Source organism: Argopecten irradians, chromosome 1, assembly GCF_041381155.1.
Source record: "Argopecten irradians isolate NY chromosome 1, Ai_NY, whole genome shotgun sequence".
NCBI classification, from domain to species: Eukaryota; Metazoa; Mollusca; class Bivalvia; order Pectinida; family Pectinidae; genus Argopecten; species Argopecten irradians.
In genome coordinates, this window is record NC_091134.1 from 42,033,364 (window position 1) to 42,051,406 (window position 18,043).

Consider the following 18,043-nt stretch of genomic DNA (forward strand, 5'->3'; position numbering starts at 1 on the left):
ATTTTAGCATTTTTTCCTTAGCCATTTTTTTTATTACTGAAGAAAGAGAATAAATTTGTAGTTTCATTTTTTTATTCTAAATGCCTGAGCTATCAAATCCATATGATTCAAAATGGATTTTAAGTTCCTAAACATTTGTCATTTCAAGTGTTACACTGAAAAAATAATAGCCTGGTTATGGCCTTGAAGAATAGGGAGGGATATGTGAAAGAAGTATGAAAATACCATGTTCTTTTATTATTCGCTTAGTTTACTTTTAGAAATTTAAAGCATTGCAAATTTTGCCCTATGCGCTATTGTAGATATCGTAATTTTTAAAAGACAAAAAGTGACTTTGTTGGGCACTAGGTGTGTTCTGCTAAAAATATTTCTTTTTTTTTTGTTAAAGATAAAAGAAAGGTTTTAGCAACTTTTCCTAAGGCGTTTTTTTTATATAGAGTTACCAGTGTCATTAACACATTCTAATTATAAAATGATGGCCATAATTGAAAACCAATGTGTCTGGAAGGAAAGCCTTTTTTTACATTCAATAACTTTCATAAAAGCATTGACACAAAAATTAGGATTCTACGTCAGTTAAGATTTAAAATATTACACTTTAAATATTTCTGCGGCGGCTATTTTGAAAAAAAAAAGAAGACGACAAGGTTGCTGATACCTTTACCAATTATTAAAAATTATCAAAGTTCCATGTGCTGTAACTTGGCGAGAATTTGGAATGTTTATTTTTTCTTATTAATCTATTGAAAACCATAAGGTTTGATAAATTAGGCCGTGAAAAGCATTCAAATGGCCTCAGATGCCTTAAAGGATTTGTGCAGTCAAAAATGATAATTTCAGTTTATGCTGGAAATGGCTTTATTAGCACGTGTAGAAACCTCTCCGTGCCGCGCGCGACCGGAAATAACCCGTAAGAAATCGATATCGAGGTCCAAAATTCTGGCCGCCCGATTATGCATATTTTCTAGCTCTAAACCGTGTGACGTCACAATAGTCAGTGGTTTATAGCTGTACCATAACTGGTGTGCTATCACTTACATCGACTGTCACAGAAAAAGCCGGTGTACGATTTTTTATGATTACTTTTGAGTGAAGTTAATCGTATAATAACTTTTGCTCGAATGTAAATAACTAAAAGAGTGAAAATCGATGTTTCAAATACTCTAATTTATGCTCTAATAGCAGGTATCTTCATGTAATTATGAAAGAAAATCCACACAGAAATGAAAGTTTCGGATTTTTTTTGTCGAGGAGTTCAGCAACGAATAAGCTTTAATTAGATAATATTTTCCTATTGTCTGTATCTTTAATACATTGTGAATTACAAAGTTTGTGACTGTAAAATGAAATTTTACGTAACAATTTAAGAAATCCTTGATTAAAGTATTGACGTACGTACACACACCGATGATTGATCATTACAAACATTGTGTTGTGTGTTGTTAACCGAAGAAAATTGAGATACAATTATTACAATACCGTAAAACGTTTCAACATATGGTAGAAAGAATTTATTTTTGATATTATAAAAGATCTAAATATTGAGATATTAAACAAAACAAACTATTTTTTTCAGACCGTGCGGTCGCTTTCAATTTTTAATCGATATACGTGTAGATACTCCGATATAGTTATATAATTAGCCATGCCTTTAGTTTGATGGTTATGTAATACCTGGACCAGGATGTTTGTTTACCAGTACACAACGCCATTCATCGAACTCACCTGTAATTATCTGGCCGCGGGCAATTTGCTATTCGGTGGATATATCGGGTATTTGCTATTGTCTTGCTGTCAATCATGGTTAGGACATCTGTTAATTGGATTGTGATTTGTATTATGGAAACCCCGTACATCTATGCTCTAGGGTTTTTTTATTGTCACCTCCATTTTTAAAATGAAGATGTAAAGCAAATGGAAATAAAATATCCCTGATCATACCTACGGTATATATATGTCTCGTCCACAGGTAAAACATATAATGGAAGTTCTTATTACAAAAATGGTTCAGCTAAAATTACTGTAGATAGGAAAATAATTACCGTCTATGCCTTCATGTACATGTTTAGTTTTCTATATCACAGACATAATACTGTTGTATATTTTGAAAAGGTACAGGATAATATATCTACTCTCTAGTTTACATGCGCTTTTTTCGTAAGATAATATTTGATCAACTGAATCAGAGTGCTTCCATGCATTTTTTCAAAACAGGAAATACATGTGTAAGCTTTCATGCATCATCTAAATACGGTAGTTATGTCTTATCGTACATGTATACAGTAAATAGATGTCTTGTTTTACCGAACACAATATTCATGAAATATACTGACTTGTACAAATGGAACGAAAAGCACGGGTCGGTTGATGGAGAGATGAAAATATTTCTGTATCAGTATTTTTATACTAAAGAATTACTCGGCAAAATTTGAATATCTTAATTATGCATCTTCCTTAAAACACATAGATGTATATTAAGTGTCAAATATTCCCAGTTTAACGGAGTTGAACAGAAAGTGTTTTAATCACTTGATTGTTATGAAATCTCATTTTATTCAATACAAGATCTTATCGGCGTATATCAGTCCGTTTGTATGAGTTATGTAATTTGCTTCTCAAAAGATACATGTACATGTAGCTTCATATTATTTTAGCCTAGCCAAATTAAAAGATCTGACAACATTATTTTTCTAGTTTGTCGAAGCTAGGTCCTACACCTACCGTACAAACTTTGATTTTCACCCGGTATCAAGCTTTCGACAAACCGAACTAAGTACAATATCGACAAATACGCCGTTTATCGACTATACTATCCTGATGTTAACGTTAAAAGATAAGGTATCGTTAGATGGATAACATATAGATCGCTACTCTTCATAATCTTAGTCACAAAAGAGTTTTTCATGCGTAGTTCCGGATGCACTCTTCGACCCGAGGAGGTCCGATCGAACGGCGCATTCGATCACTGTTCGGAACGTCCTTAAACGGGGTTCAAAGGTAAATATCTCTGTTCTGAGTCTACTATATGGCCTAGTGGCTTACCTAGATGGACGTAGGGCGTTAATATGGTACATGTTTCCATCATTGAATTGTCGTCAAATGCGAATAATTTTAGGATCTAATGTTTTTTTCTTCTTCCTAAAGTCTCTCATGACATCGCCACATTCTTGGCCCTGAGTTAAGAATATGAGGTAGGCTCTGTTTCTGTCCCCTGGCTGAGACACATCATAGTCTGTAAAAGTGGTAAAAGTCCCTGTTCTTGCTTAGCACTAAGCATTAGTGAAGCGAAAACGACGGCCATTGCTGTTGTCAGTATGTTTTCGGGTTAGATATGTTTTTCTTTGTCTTTAGGCTGTATGCTTATAAATCTCAGTCTACCAAATATACAAATATTCATACATAGACAATTAATGGCATATATTGCAAACAGAGATGGTCATTTCACAATGACTTCTAGCTATTATACCGCTAAAAGATCTAAATTAAGATCTGGAAGATATTATCGAAATAGGTTTTTTTTATTGACGGCAATGGATGAAATATATGTCACAGTTTCTTGGTTTCGGTATGCTGTCTATCGACTTCCCGAATCAATTGACCAGGTATGAGATTCCGGTGCCATATGGAAAAGAAAATATAGCCCGAACAATTTGTTTTTTAATCTGCAAGAGGTCAAAATAGGTCACATTTGATTTATTACTATGTTAAATTGCACAAGGTCAAAAAAGGTCACAATACTTTGGTTTTGGTATGTTACAAACACTCTTTCCAAGGTGAAACCTTACATCTCATCATAAGTACTAAAATATTTTATAGTATTGGAGGTAAAGTCAAGATATGACCACGTACAATTGTACGCAAAGAAGAAAAATCGAGTGGTGAAAGGACAAACTGACGGAACAACACGACATAAAACTGTACCTTTGCCACTTGTTCGAGACCGAGGAATTTAAAAAAACAACATCACTAAATAGGTTTTATTCATGAATAATTCAAGATGAAATTATATAGTCGTTCTGTGCTCACTCTATGGATATCATTTTGGGCATTTTGCTAATACAAGACACTAATTGCTAAAATAAAAATAGTCATTTTAGCATTTTTTTCCTTAGCCATTTTTTTTTACTGAAGAAAGAGAATAAATTTGTAGTTTCATTTTTTTTTCATTCTAAATGCCTGAGCTATCAAATCCATATGATTCAAAATGGAATTTAAGTTCCTAAACATTTGTCATTCGAAGTGTTACACTGAAAAAATAATAGCCTGGTTATGGCCTTGAAGAATAGGGAGGGATATGTGAAAGATTATATGAAAATATCATGTTCTTTTATTATTCGCTTAGTTTACTTTTAGAAATTTAAAGCATTGCAAATTTTGCCCTATGCGCTATTGTAGATATCGTAATTTTTAAAAGACAAAAAGTGACTTTGTTTGGGCACTAGGTGTGTTCTGCTAAAAATATTTCTTTTTTTTTGTTAAAGATAAAAGAAAGGTTTTAGCAACTTTTCCTAAGGCGTTTTTTTATATAGAGTTACCAGTGTCATTAACACATCTAATTATAAAATGATGGCCATATTGAAAAACCAATGTGTCTGGAAGGAAGCCTTTTTTTACATTCAATAACTTTCATAAAAGCATTGACACAAAAATTAGGATTCTACGTCAGTTAAGATTTAAAATATTACACTTTAAATATTTCTGCGGCGGCTATTTTGAAAAAAAAAGAAGACGACAAGGTTGCTGATACCTTTACCAATTATTAAAATTATCAAAGTTCCATGTGCTGTAACTTGGCGAGAATTTTGGAATGTTATTTTTTCTTATTAATCTATTGAAAACCATAAGGTTTGATTAATTAGGCCGTAAAAAGCATTCAAATGGCCTCAGATGCCTTAAAGGATTTGTGCAGTCAAAAATGATAATTTCAGTTGATGCTGGAAATGGCTTTATTAGCACGTGTAGAAACCTCTCCGTGCCGCGCGCGACCGAAATAACCCATAAGAAGTCGATATCGAGGTCCAAAATTCTGGCCGCCCGATTATGCATATTTTCTAGCTCTAAACCGTGTGACGTCACAATAGTCCGGGGTTTATAGCTGTGCTATAACTGGTGTGCTATCACTTACATCGACGGTCACAGGAAAAGCCGATCAACGATTTTTTATGATTACTTTTGAGTGAAATTAATCGTATAATAACTTTTGCTCGAATGTAAATAACTAAAAGAGTGAAAATCGATGTTTCAAATACTCTAATTTATGCTCTAATAGCAGGTATCTTCATGTAATTATGAAAGAAAATCCACACAGAAATGAAAGTTTCGGATTTTTTGTCGAGGAGTTCAGCAACGAATAAGCTTTAATTAGATAATATTTTCCTATTGTCTGTATCTTTAATACATTGTGAATTACAAAGTTTGTGACTGTAAAATGAAATTTTACGTAACAATTTAAGAAATCCTTGATTAAAGTATTGACGTACGTACACACCGATGATTGATCATTACAAACATTGTGTTGTGTGTTGTTAACCGAAGAAATTGAGATACATTTATTACAATACCGTAAAACGTTTCAACATATGGTAGAAAGAATTTATTTTTGATATTATAAAAAGATCTAAATATTGAGATATTAAACAAAACAAACTATTTTTTCAGACCGTGCGGTCGCTTTCAATTTTAATCGATATACGTGTAGATACTCCGATATAGTTATATAATTAGCCATGCCTTTAGTTTGATGGTTATGTAATACCTGGACCAGGATGTTGTTTACCTGTACACAACGCCATTCATCGAACTCACCTGTAATTACCTGGCCGCGGGCAATTTGCTATTCGGTGGACTATATCGGGTATTTGCTATTGTCTTGCTGTCAATCAGGTTAGGACATCTGTTAATTGGATTGTGATTTGAATTATGGAAACCCCGTACATCTATGCTCTAGGTTTTTTATTGTCACCTCCATTTTTAAAATGAAGATGTAAAAGCAAATGGAAATAAAATATCCCTGATCATACCTAGGATATATATATGTCGTCCACAGGTAAAACAATAATGGAAGTTGACTTATTCAGAAACAAAAATGGTTCTAAGAACTATTTCAACTAAAGATTAAACTTTAAACATTATTCCAGTCTAATACTGTAATTACGGAATCGTAGCATATCTATATAGCAATCTACCGTAATTTCTAAGGTATTAGTAAAACTTCTAAGCATGTATTTTCAGCGTTTCGAATCTACATGTATAGTCATACAAGAAGGGTTACAGCATTACCACACTAATTATATATAAATATACTTATTTTAATATCACTTAGTATATTTTTGAAAAGGTACAAGATATTTATATCTATTTATGATGCCGGTATACAAGTAATTTCATTTTTCATTTGAACACTATATGTGGTTACGTTTTGGATTATACGATAAATGTTCATATATCATACTATTAAATTTCGGTATGATATACAAAAGGATCGACAATGAATATACTATTTTAAGGATTTAGTATGATTTTGAAATAATGAATTTAAATCTACACTTATACTGTTATTAAGAAACATATATCAGAAATATCATTGATGTATTTCTGCTTTTTAGTAAACGTTAAAGTTTCAAAGGCAACAATATAGATATACATATTATTTTCGGTATAAGTTCGGTACTGTTACTCCAATATCACATAACTGATAACCGTCCAAATTTTATTTTTACTCAAAACTGTGCCGTGTTTGCATCGTTGTGGCAGAAGTTTGAAATAAAAACATGGATTCTAGATATATTCATGCTAAATTTTGGGATTTTACTCGTAAAAAGATAGCGTTACATTATACTGTTTTTTATTACACAGAAATTTACATAATATGCTATCTAAATCTCAGTCCAGACTGATCCGAACATCATATTGATATCGCTATCGAATTGGACTAATTATCTAATCTAAAGTTAGATATATTCTTGTTTGAATGTTTGAAATGGTGTAAATGGAATGTTTTGAAACTGAAAATATCTTAATCATAAAGCTAGAATAACCATTTACTCGAAAAACTCAAATTGTAGATCTAACGTATACGTGTATGTGCTGTATAGATGTATAGTACTAGGCTTACCGTGTGTAGCCGCGGACTACTGTGACATCACAAAACCACGTGACCGCATAGCTCATTATCTCTGAACCGTAGTCGACACTACCGTAAATCACGACCAAAACCAACCGATAGCGCTAAAAGCTAGGCGATTCGTTGGGTGGGACTTAATTTTTCATTCATCCAAAGCAATATCCTGACGTATTATCAAAAAACAAATTTTGGCTGCACAAATCCTTTAAAAGCGTTAGTTTCAACACAGATATTATGTACTGTAAATTATTGTTTTATGCCTTATGTATGTTTAGATAGAAACTTTCCTGAAGAAATCACGTTATAATTACTGGTTACACTGTAAAAATGTGAAATGAAATTGTAGACCACAATTTGACTTGATGGTCTGACCGTATGTACTCATTTCGCTTCACTATATATTTACATATAATGAGTTTTGGCAGTATACTGCTAAATATCATTTTCTGCTCTTATTTGTATTTTAAAATAAAAACCAATGCATTGAAAGTGTTGTAATTTTCAAAATGTTAGTAACTTTTGTTGACGAATAACATATTTAAAGCTCATTGATTTGAGGGTGTGACAAATACGGCATTTACATAACTTTAACTTTTATTTGTGCATTCGGCAGCCTTACAAATAAGAAATGGACGCAAAAATAGGATTTTACATCAATTATTTTTTAGAATTTAATCATAAACGACACGTCGGACATTTTGAATAACAAAATGGCTGACAACAATTTTTACCAATTACTGACGTATATGCATTAAGTAACCCTAAATATGTGAGATTTGGACAAAAATTAGGATTCTTATCAATAAGTTATCAAAATATTAGAATTTAAACACATTTTGAAAACCAAGATGACCAACAAAAATGTGTTCTTCAACGCTTAAAAATAAAAGTATTCATTATTTATTTTTGTAGTATGTTCCATTCTTCCATGCAACTTCATGTATAAAAGATGGCAAACAGACACTCGATATTCTGCCTACGGACCTAGATAGCTACACCTATAATGTGGACATCTTGGACCCTTACACCAACTACACCGTTAGTGTACTGGCCGTAAATGCAGCAGGGGACGGTCACCCCAACACAACGTACGTCATAACAGATCAGGAAGGTGAGTCCTGTATTAAGTTGTAATTGTACAGGTGATGGTCACCCACAAGACGACCTGCGTCATAACGGACCATGAAGGTGAGTCCTTACACAGTTATGATACAAGACCAAGTCAACCCCACATAACTTATTTCATGACAATTTAGAAGGTGACACTTGCATTATGTGATGGTGCCAGTCCCCCTTGCCATGCACATCCCATCCCATTACAAAAATGAATCGTTAGGATTTAGCCTTAAGATAGAATGGACTAATAAATAACTCATTGAGAGTTCACTCGTCAAACATTATGATAACGGTGCATAACACGTTTTGTCACATAATCCGTCTGATATCCAGTGATTTCGCCCTTGTTCTATTTTTGTATATGTCACTAGTGCAATATGACTTGGAAAGTTTTTTATTAGTTGGAAAATTAATTGTTTCGTCATGACGGAAACAATAAAATGACATCAATATTTCGAGACGTCGGCGAGATTCTACGCTAAGTCTCACAAAAATAAAAAAAAATAAACTTATTTTACTCGTTTTATACATCTTAAATAAAATGAACACTTATTTTAGATCCTATATCTATGATCTAGCTCTGTCATAATGTTAATTTTACCTGATATTTTGAGAGACAGATAGATAAAACGTGTTTAAATCAAATATATCAATATTTACATTTTTACACTTCCAAATATCCCGCTCACACTGACAGCTGCTGTTGAGAGTAGTACAGAAATACGTGTAAGCTGGACCATTGGTGGTCCGATGCCTGGACCTACCACCTACACTCTGTATATAATAGCTGCATCTCCAGAAACTGGTCGGACGGAAAACGTCACTGGTGAGATATTAGTGTAACAGAGACTCAAGAAGCCTTAAAGGGATACTTAAAGCTGAATAGCTAAACGACTAGAAACGTGTATGTTGTATGTTTACATCACATAGGACAAAACTACCGGTTTGTATATATAGAGATTGTGCGACTTGAGTTTTGAATTTCTTGAGCTATTTTAATATATAAATGATGCAAAGTTCATGATCTAACGATTTGAATAGCATATTCGTAATCGGCTCTATGCTCTAGAAATGATACGAATGTGTTATATAAACGGTTATATAACAGTTTTCAGATATGTTTATTTTCTATTCATTTGTTGATTCAGGGTTCTCAACTACCACATTCTTGGTGACGAGACTAGAGGAATATAGGACTAACACCTTTAATCTGTCAGCCAGCACAATAAAGGGGACAGCAGTATACCAACATGTGCTTCCATCTGCATCGACAAATGCTGCAGGTGATATAAACTTTTTGACCACCCGTGTTGCATTTATCAGGAATGCCATCTCTCCCGTGTTTGACTGGAGTCTCTCGATTTTTATTGTTTGTCTCACAAAGACGTGTCTTAAGCAACATGATCACGATATTTTCAAGATGCTCTCCGACATTCTCACGTCAGTATATGTGTAATCTAGCTATATTGGTCTTTTTAATCGTTAATTAACAAAATGTCCTTAAATATCATAAATATTACATAACTAAAATCGACATTGCTTTCTTTGTCAGTGTAATAAGTATAATATCATATGATATTTCACGTCGAAAAATGACGCCGTGTAAAATCCCCCTTTGACCTGGCTTATGTCATCTCTAGTGGAGGTTGGTAACCCTGCATCGATTATATTTATGGTAACAAGAATACTAAAATATCAAGACGACATTGCACTGAATGTAACGAAGACCTTCCTTCGTCAAGTTCTACTCATTATCATTTCATACCAGTTCCACTTACCACAGATATTGTGTATTACCTGTGCTCTCAGTACTGATCTCACCGTAGATTTTGTTCTCCTAATACTAGGTGAACACTCTGCCTTGTTAACTCAGTAAACCTTTTTGAATTAACTGTGTTGAAGGGACCAACACATAATATGACATTTATTGTGACATCGAGTTCTATATTTAGTCTGTTCTTATTTATCTATTCAGGTTTTTTTGTCTTCTTTTCTTAACATATTTACTCAAGCTTACAATGCTTTTATTCCGTTTCCGTTGGTATTTTCGTTCATCCTCATCTTAAACATTATATTAATCCATAAGATAGTCCATTTGAATGTTTCAGCTCCTGGTCCAGTAATGAACTTAACAGTAGCTCGTCCTGACGGGCCCATCTTCACAACAGTAAGAGTAACCTGGGAACTCCCGTCGATATTGCAGCGAAACAGCGAAATCGTCAAGTTCATGTTATCACACAATGCTACAGGAGGAGTAAGCTAGTTATATATGACTATTTCTATTAAACTGAACTTCATATCAGCTTCTCAACGTAATACTAACATGCATGATTGTTCATAAAAAACAGACTATCGTTATTATTTCAGATTAATAAATCATTAAAATAAATATTAAATATTGTACTTACACAAGGTCAGGGAAGGACGACTTTTATTTTGTCATTTTACTATTAGCTGTCTGTTATTGTCAAATTGGATATGATTTAAATAGCTGATTTCTTTTTCAGAACTTAAATTATCAGTATCCCCCCGAAGAGATAAACGTAAACATCAATATAAAGACAGTAACTCGTAATCTAGAGGTGATACCTGAGAACACTTACTACATCGAGGTAAATAGTAGTAATTTCCGTGATACTTAGACAATATATATATTGAGGTAATAGGATTGACCACACACATCGGGACTGTCCATCAGGAATACACACATCGGGAATAATTCCCGGTTAAACGTGCACGATTGAAGTGGTGCAAGATTGAACATCACCAATGGCGTTAAAATAGCATTGCAAAGGACAAAGACAGCAGTGTTGTATGGAAACAAATATTGCGTTTTTCTATTGAAATGTATGTCAGAATGCATACATATGTAACTGAAATTAGTAAATTTGTCTAGATAATTCTACTATGTTTGACGGGTTTTGAGAGATACATGTATACTAACATAATTACATTAAACTATTTAACTATTCATGTGTTTTGTTGAAGAAATGCACCTTACCGGATTTGTTTAGAGATGGCTGATATAGGCTTTGTCTGATGCTATTTTTTTGCTTTTTGCATTAAAATTTGTTTACATTAAAGTTATTGAAATTTATAGACATTGTTAGGACCCCGCATCAAGATGCAAGTGTCCTATCGTAATCAGGTTGTCCTTTTGTCTTTTTATTGCTTTTATATATATACTTTGAGTAATTTAATTTGTTTTTCAGGTGTACGCTATAGGCACTGATTCGACTCTTCGACAATATATAGGACAAAAAAGCACGAAAATATACATAGCACCTGCTGGAGGTAACATAATGAAGTGACAAGCCAATGCAATTATCCATATCTCACAAAATATACTACCATATTTTTTTCATTATGATTGTCAAGACCTCGATGAATATTGACACAAGGCACAACATCACAAACTCTAATTCATAATCGTATTTATATGTCCTAGAATATCGTGTTTGATTCATTTATATACAGAAAAATGTATCATAATAATAAAAATATATTTATATAATATTTTGCTATCGTAACAATTGAACTATAAAACATGCCTGACAACATTACAAAAGGACTAAACGCGTACAAGTAAGGATGTAAGATTTTGTCTCGTAGATGAGATGAGGATATGGTCACCATATTTGTTCTACCAAATCTTCAAGTCGGCATCTAGCGGTTAATACAAATTTAAAGCAAAACTACGTACTGCATTCCATTTTCAGCTCCTGACCCCCCTGAAGTACTTACCTGTAAGGCTTCTACTGATACAACCATCACCCTGACCTGGGCGGCTCCACACCAGCGAAATGATGACCCCATACAATACTATGTCGTCAACAGTGTTACAACTGGTGTTATGTTTTCCACGACATCTAACATGACAGAGTACACAGTTGACTATGGCCTTCAGCCGGGTAAAATAAATTATGTTACGTATAGCTTTTTTATTTCTTATTGCATATTGTGAGTATTAATAGCAGGTATTGATTATCACGTCATGTGTTTAAATCATCACGTCATGTGTTTGTGGGTGTAACGTCATATTTTTCTAAGAAAATGACGTGAGATTCTCTCATAAAATATTGACGTCAAAATCGATACCTTCCCACAAGGAAGATCATTAAGTGCAAATAGTAATCTGTGTTGATCACTGAATGACATAGTCAGTTCAGTTAAACCATCATTGTTTTAGGCAATTTTTTAAATGAACAAACGTGGGGTGCCAAATTGAACCAATTTTGTTAAAGATGCGACCCGATTTTGTTGTTCAAAATATCTGATACTTTGAAATTTGAGTTTCGCGAATTATCCTTAGAATAGCTTATTTACAAGTATTTTTCCGAAAATGAATCTTTTCATGAAGAAAATGTATTGATGAGTATCATCGTCTATACAGTTTAAATTTAAATGATACTTTAGATACATTTTTGAGATCGACATCCAATTGCGCATGCACATGAGGAATTATCTTGTATAAATAACTTTCAAAAGTATGACACTAGTAAAAAAAAAAAAAAAGAAATGTTGTGTAGCTGAGATTGCTGTTTTTGTTTTTACAGCAACAGCATATGTATTCAGTGTGGCGTCTGTCAATGAAGCAGTGAAATCTGTCAACCAACGGACATACAGCTCACAAATAGGTTGTACAACCAAAGCTACGAGTAAGTCAGGGTTAGAAAATATATCTAAATTAAAGAATGCATATCGGCTAACGACATAAATGATTCAGCCGGAATTATGCTAAAACAAGTGTATGTGTATGGTTATGATTTTTGATATTTTATTTGATACTCAGTCTGGTTCCGTTTTTCTCAAGAAAAAAAAATGACAGTTGATGCATCTGCTCATCAGCACATGTAATGGAGAAAAGCTAACACTAATGTGATTAAAGGTAATAATAAATTAAATAAATGTGGCCCCATTTCCTGAACATACACAAACATATATCCTAACGAATAATACTTTTCGAACCATCATTGGGTACAAAGTTAATATATCGTTCCCATACGGTATCACTTACCCACATGAAACAAATAGCATTGTACCAACGCCAAGCACTAAACAACACAAGGCCCTAAACTACAAAAAGTACTATTTGATTACACGATAAAACATTGACAAATAATCGATTAAAAAGTAAGAATTAAAAATGTAATTGCAAGTATAAATTGCCCGGTTTAAAAAAATGGAATGGAACTGTGTGGTTTTTTGGAGCAAAATTTAAAGGCTCCTTAAAAACATGATATAAGAAACTACATATCGATGACTTAAGATGATGTAATAACACCAAACATATGCAAATTTTCTACATAATATATGATAACTGTGGAGATTCGTTTCGCTGTTTTTCCCTCTTCCACAGTAATATTCAACTACCGCGCGGCATTTAGGACGACGGCGGGAAACATAAGACGACAAGCGTTATGAAAATTAATATTTTATCTATTTTAATTAATTTTTTCAGAAGATGTTGATGAGTGTAGTATTAATGATAAGTTAGTAATTTTTGCGACTCTTCAAAATTATCGATCTCGTTTTACATTCCCATTTTAAAACTTAAAAGCCGTTTCGGGAAGGTAGTGGGCTTTTCAGATGCATCAGCCAGAAATATTTTTTATGGAGGTTGTACACTGAAATATTACGGGATATAAAATTTAACAAGACGATATTTATTCACCTTTAATAAGTAATTTTCTCTTCTTATCCAGCGACGGAAAATGAGGCAAGTAGTCTGTTTATACCAGGAGTAGTTATGATGATTGCTGCTGTCTTCACTATTTTGTTAGGTGCTGGACTATGGATTGCATTCAGACGTAAGTATATTTTTCTGAATGTCACAGCCACGAAAAAGTAGTATGAAGAAATTACTCTCAGAACATATTATAACTATTTGAGAAGTCCTAACGATGAAAGCAATTTAATTTGTTTTTTTCAGGAAACAAAATGTGCTTCAGGTAAGCTAAAGTTACCGATATTTAATCAAGTTATCATATTCTATATTTTTGCATTGTAATTTGTAAAATGATAATGTCTTAACTAATAAAAAGTATCTTCGATACGTTAGCTAAGGAGACAGCTTGTTCTTTTAGGGTTTTTTTCTCTTGAATTCTTTTTAATTATTGCATAAAAACGATTTTGTCTTCATGATTGCTGTATGGAAAATGTTAAAAACAATTTAATCAAGTTAATCCATTATGTGGCATACCTCAAAGGACTAAACAGAAGGCTCAGTTGTTCATTATGTTTATAAGGTTAACTTTTATGCATGCACATGATGATTTCAGGGGTTAAATGCCAGAAGAGGAAATTTGAAGTAGACTCTGGCGAAACGTACCTTTAAATAACAATAATAGAAGTTTGTATCACATGAGTATAACAAATAAATCTTTTAATTCTGATCTGTTCCTGATACGTTTTATTTGTTTTGTTGGTTCTTTCATGCCTTCAGGAGAAGTGAGAATCCGAAACAAATGGATGTACAGAATGTTCAACTGTCAGAGAGGGGAATCTGCAGTGGTATTTATTAATACGCATTTAGCAATACCTTCATCCCCGATTTCCATAGGTTGTGATCACAAACGATCTCTACACCCATGAAATATTTTAAAGCAAAGCTGAAGGCTCTTTGTGCGACATCCGATTAGCAAGTAGTTTGATATCGAATAAAGATGCAATATGTGTTTTGAAATTGAGCGTCGCTCTCTGTTAATTTCAAAAAGCTGTCTGCAGGCCTTTGGTCGGTCAATTTTTATTCTTCTGGAACTTCTTATGTTTTTGCTCTGACATATACAAGGGGTATAGAGATCGTAAATGATCGTAACCCCTTTGAAATATAGACTGCAATACTTCTGTTGTTTATTGTTTGGCCTCCAATAAGCTTCTATAAACAAACACAAGCAAGGTTATTTCTCGTCAGCTTATATTTTCTATCTTTATTCCACATTCCTATGTTAACTGTCATCAAATGAAGGTTACATTGCATTTTTATCAAATTTTATTTCCTTTATAATTTTCAGATGCAACCCCATCTGGTGACGATGAAAGGTAAGTAATCACGTATTTATCTCAATGATATTTTTGATGCTATATTAAACATATTATATGTCTTACGAAATTTTATTTTGTCTTTTCACCCAGATCACATTACCAAACAATACGGAGTGATGAGATAGCCAAGCCATCCGTGTATGCTGAAATTGAGGGGTCTGATCAGGGTAAGATATGTAGATATGCACGTTCTAATAATTGTTCAGACATAATAACAAGCTTAAAGGTCTTGTCGACTAGAATACGATTGAAGTTCTCTTTGACAAAGTAATTTCCCTTTATCAATAAAATATGCGATGGTCTTTCCTTATCATACAATACTTGCATTAAATGTTTCCGCAACGAAGTACTGGAATCAGCTTGTCAGTCCGGCCATAGAAGAGGTTTCTCCAGACAACTCATTATAAAATACTGAACCGGTTTTAACTAAGTAGTAATATTTGTGACCATGTGTAGATTTGCGTGTATGTTTTCGGGGTTTTTTTAATGTTGACACTCTACAAGACAAGGTTTGTGTTGAGAAATATTGTCCGGACAACGCTTCCTATACCACTTAAATGAAACTTGGCAGTTATATTGGAGACCATATGTTGTTCCGATGGTATTTCTATGGTAATCACTTCCCACAGGTTTCAGATTTGCCTGGACAACTCCTCCAACACTACTGAATCAATTTCAATGAAATCGTCATCTGAACATGCATGTTTTTGTTTATCAAATTAATGTTCCCATGGTAACCAGATGAATTTTACACTTTAAAATATATCATAATACTGCTTCATGTAATGTAATGAGTATTATATATAACATCAAATTTCTTTTAAAACAAACAAGACAACTCTGATAAGAGGAAGCGGGGGTATACGATACCCACTGCAACTAATAACAGTGTTTTGTCTGAAAATGACAATTAAATCAATAATTTCGGGGATACTCTGTAATCTGGCAAAGTGTCAGCGTCAGGTAAAATAAATTTACTAATAGAATTGTCAAGCATAGACACTCTCTTTGATTTTTATTTTTGCGGAATGTATTAGAGAGACTTTATTTTCTTTATTTAACATTATGTTTAGCCACATACAAATTGATATGATTTCCTAACCTCAATACCGACAATTTAAGTTGCAGTTGCAGATTACCAAAATGATCCAAGGAATACGAAATAACTAGGGTAAGTTGTGATAACCTGTCAGTTATCATTATTTCTAACTATATTTAAGAGACTGCGTTTTAAACGTACTGTTTGTTTTTTAATGAATTTCATTACAATATGAACTCCTGCGAACTTGTTAGATGAACCTCAAAGTAAACATCGTGGTGAGTAGAATTGTAAAATGAAAATGAAAATGAAATGAGTTACAGTTGATTGTTGCTGAACAAACATAGAAACTTTATAATGAGTCAGTTTCAGCCGTCATGTCAGTGTTGAACGATCACATTACGAAGAACTATGTACGTCACAGAGAAAACGCTATTAGCCATTTTGTTATTATGAAATATGCAGATATATTGCATAAACATTTTGTTTCAAATTCAGAAATTAATTATGAACCCTATAGGGAATATATAGACTTTAATATTTGCGTCGTGTTCGTCCGCCCACCTGTGTCTTATGCAGTCTCTATTCCCTATACTTTTATTGGGTCCTCAGTTGTAAGACGCAGTTTACATACCAAAACCAGATCAGCGTGACCCTCGTTTCAAGACTATATCTCATATCCTCGTTTCAAGACTATATCTCATATCCTCGTTTCAAGACTATATCTCATATCCTCGTTTCAAGACTATATCTCATATCCTCGTTTCAAGACTATATCTCATATCCTCGTTTCAAGACTATATCTCATATCCTCGTTTCAAGACTATATCTCATATCGGAAAGCACTGAAACTCCATACTTAATATAATATTTGTCCACGAAAAAGACGCAGTATGTACCAACTATTGCTAAATGTTTTGACTGTAATCGTTCATTCAAGAAATACGCTGTTTTTCATATTCCGAAACCTCTATAGGTTAGCAAAAAGAACTATTTAAGTACAAATAATAAAGTGCAATACCTGCTTATCAGTTGTACAATAAATATATAATATCACTTTAATATATATATTATAGGGAAAAGAGGAACGTACAGAAATGTTCATCAACCTTGGTAAAGCTAATGACGCTTTAACACGTAGATGATTTACACCATCAGGAGTTCTGCGAGTATTAACTCAAATTACCTACATACCCAGAAGAATATCTTTCATCACATAATCCGCCTGTTATCCAGTGATTTCGCTCGTGTGATATTTTTGAATATGTCATTAGTATAATATGACCTGGAGCGATTTTAATTGGCTGGAAATTCATTGTGATGTCAAGACAGAAACAGTAGGATGACGCCAGGTGGTGTTAGGATTTAGAGCATGGCGGGACAAAAAGACGGCCTTTACTGGATTTTAGCAATACATTTTGACGAGAGATTATATGATGAAAAGTATCTTAAAGTTGTGCTCCATTAATGAAACTCATTTCAATTTTTTTTAAGTTTTGCTCACCATGGCTCGCAATAATAATAAAAAACCTTCTTTAACTCGTTTCATAAAAGTTCATATGAAATGAACACTCATTTAAGATATTATGTATATATATATGACATTTTCTTATGACTTTACAAATGTGTGCATCTTAGCATAAATCGAAGAATATCATCCTCGGTGGAATATGTGACGTAACACTGTTTAAATTGCTGCGGATAAATGCATTTCATTTCAT

The 18,043-nt window shown here is 33.2% G+C and overlaps 1 protein-coding gene and 1 long non-coding RNA gene across 2 annotated transcripts; both read left to right on the forward strand.

The window, feature by feature from the left end:
• The first annotated feature begins 8,915 nt into the window (after positions 1–8,915).
• On the forward strand, positions 8,916–14,119 carry LOC138310506 (receptor-type tyrosine-protein phosphatase H-like). The gene is made up of 8 exons (XM_069251758.1): positions 8,916–9,065; positions 9,388–9,522; positions 10,348–10,493; positions 10,747–10,851; positions 11,452–11,533; positions 11,959–12,150; positions 12,796–12,897; positions 13,945–14,119. The coding sequence occupies exons 1-8, from the start codon at positions 8,990–8,992 to the stop codon at positions 14,088–14,090; spliced, it is 984 nt and encodes a 327-aa protein (XP_069107859.1). The 5' UTR covers positions 8,916–8,989; the 3' UTR covers positions 14,091–14,119.
• Positions 14,120–14,659: 540 nt separating this feature from the next.
• LOC138328401 (uncharacterized) lies at positions 14,660–17,942 on the forward strand. Its single transcript, XR_011209206.1, has 5 exons — positions 14,660–14,752; positions 15,253–15,280; positions 15,374–15,450; positions 16,406–16,454; positions 17,399–17,942. It is a non-coding gene; the product is annotated as an uncharacterized lncRNA (long non-coding RNA).
• The last annotated feature ends 101 nt before the right edge of the window (positions 17,943–18,043 follow it).

Excerpts from the sequence above, each read along its gene's own strand:
- LOC138310506 (XM_069251758.1), top strand. The coding sequence starts at position 8,990 with ATGCCTGGACCTACCACCTACACTCTGTATATAATAGCTGCATCTCCA. Across the intron at positions 9,523-10,347 it reads TGCATCGACAAATGCTGCAG|CTCCTGGTCCAGTAATGAAC; the intron begins GTGATATAAACT and ends TGAATGTTTCAG. Across the intron at positions 10,852-11,451 it reads AGAACACTTACTACATCGAG|GTGTACGCTATAGGCACTGA; the intron begins GTAAATAGTAGT and ends TTTGTTTTTCAG.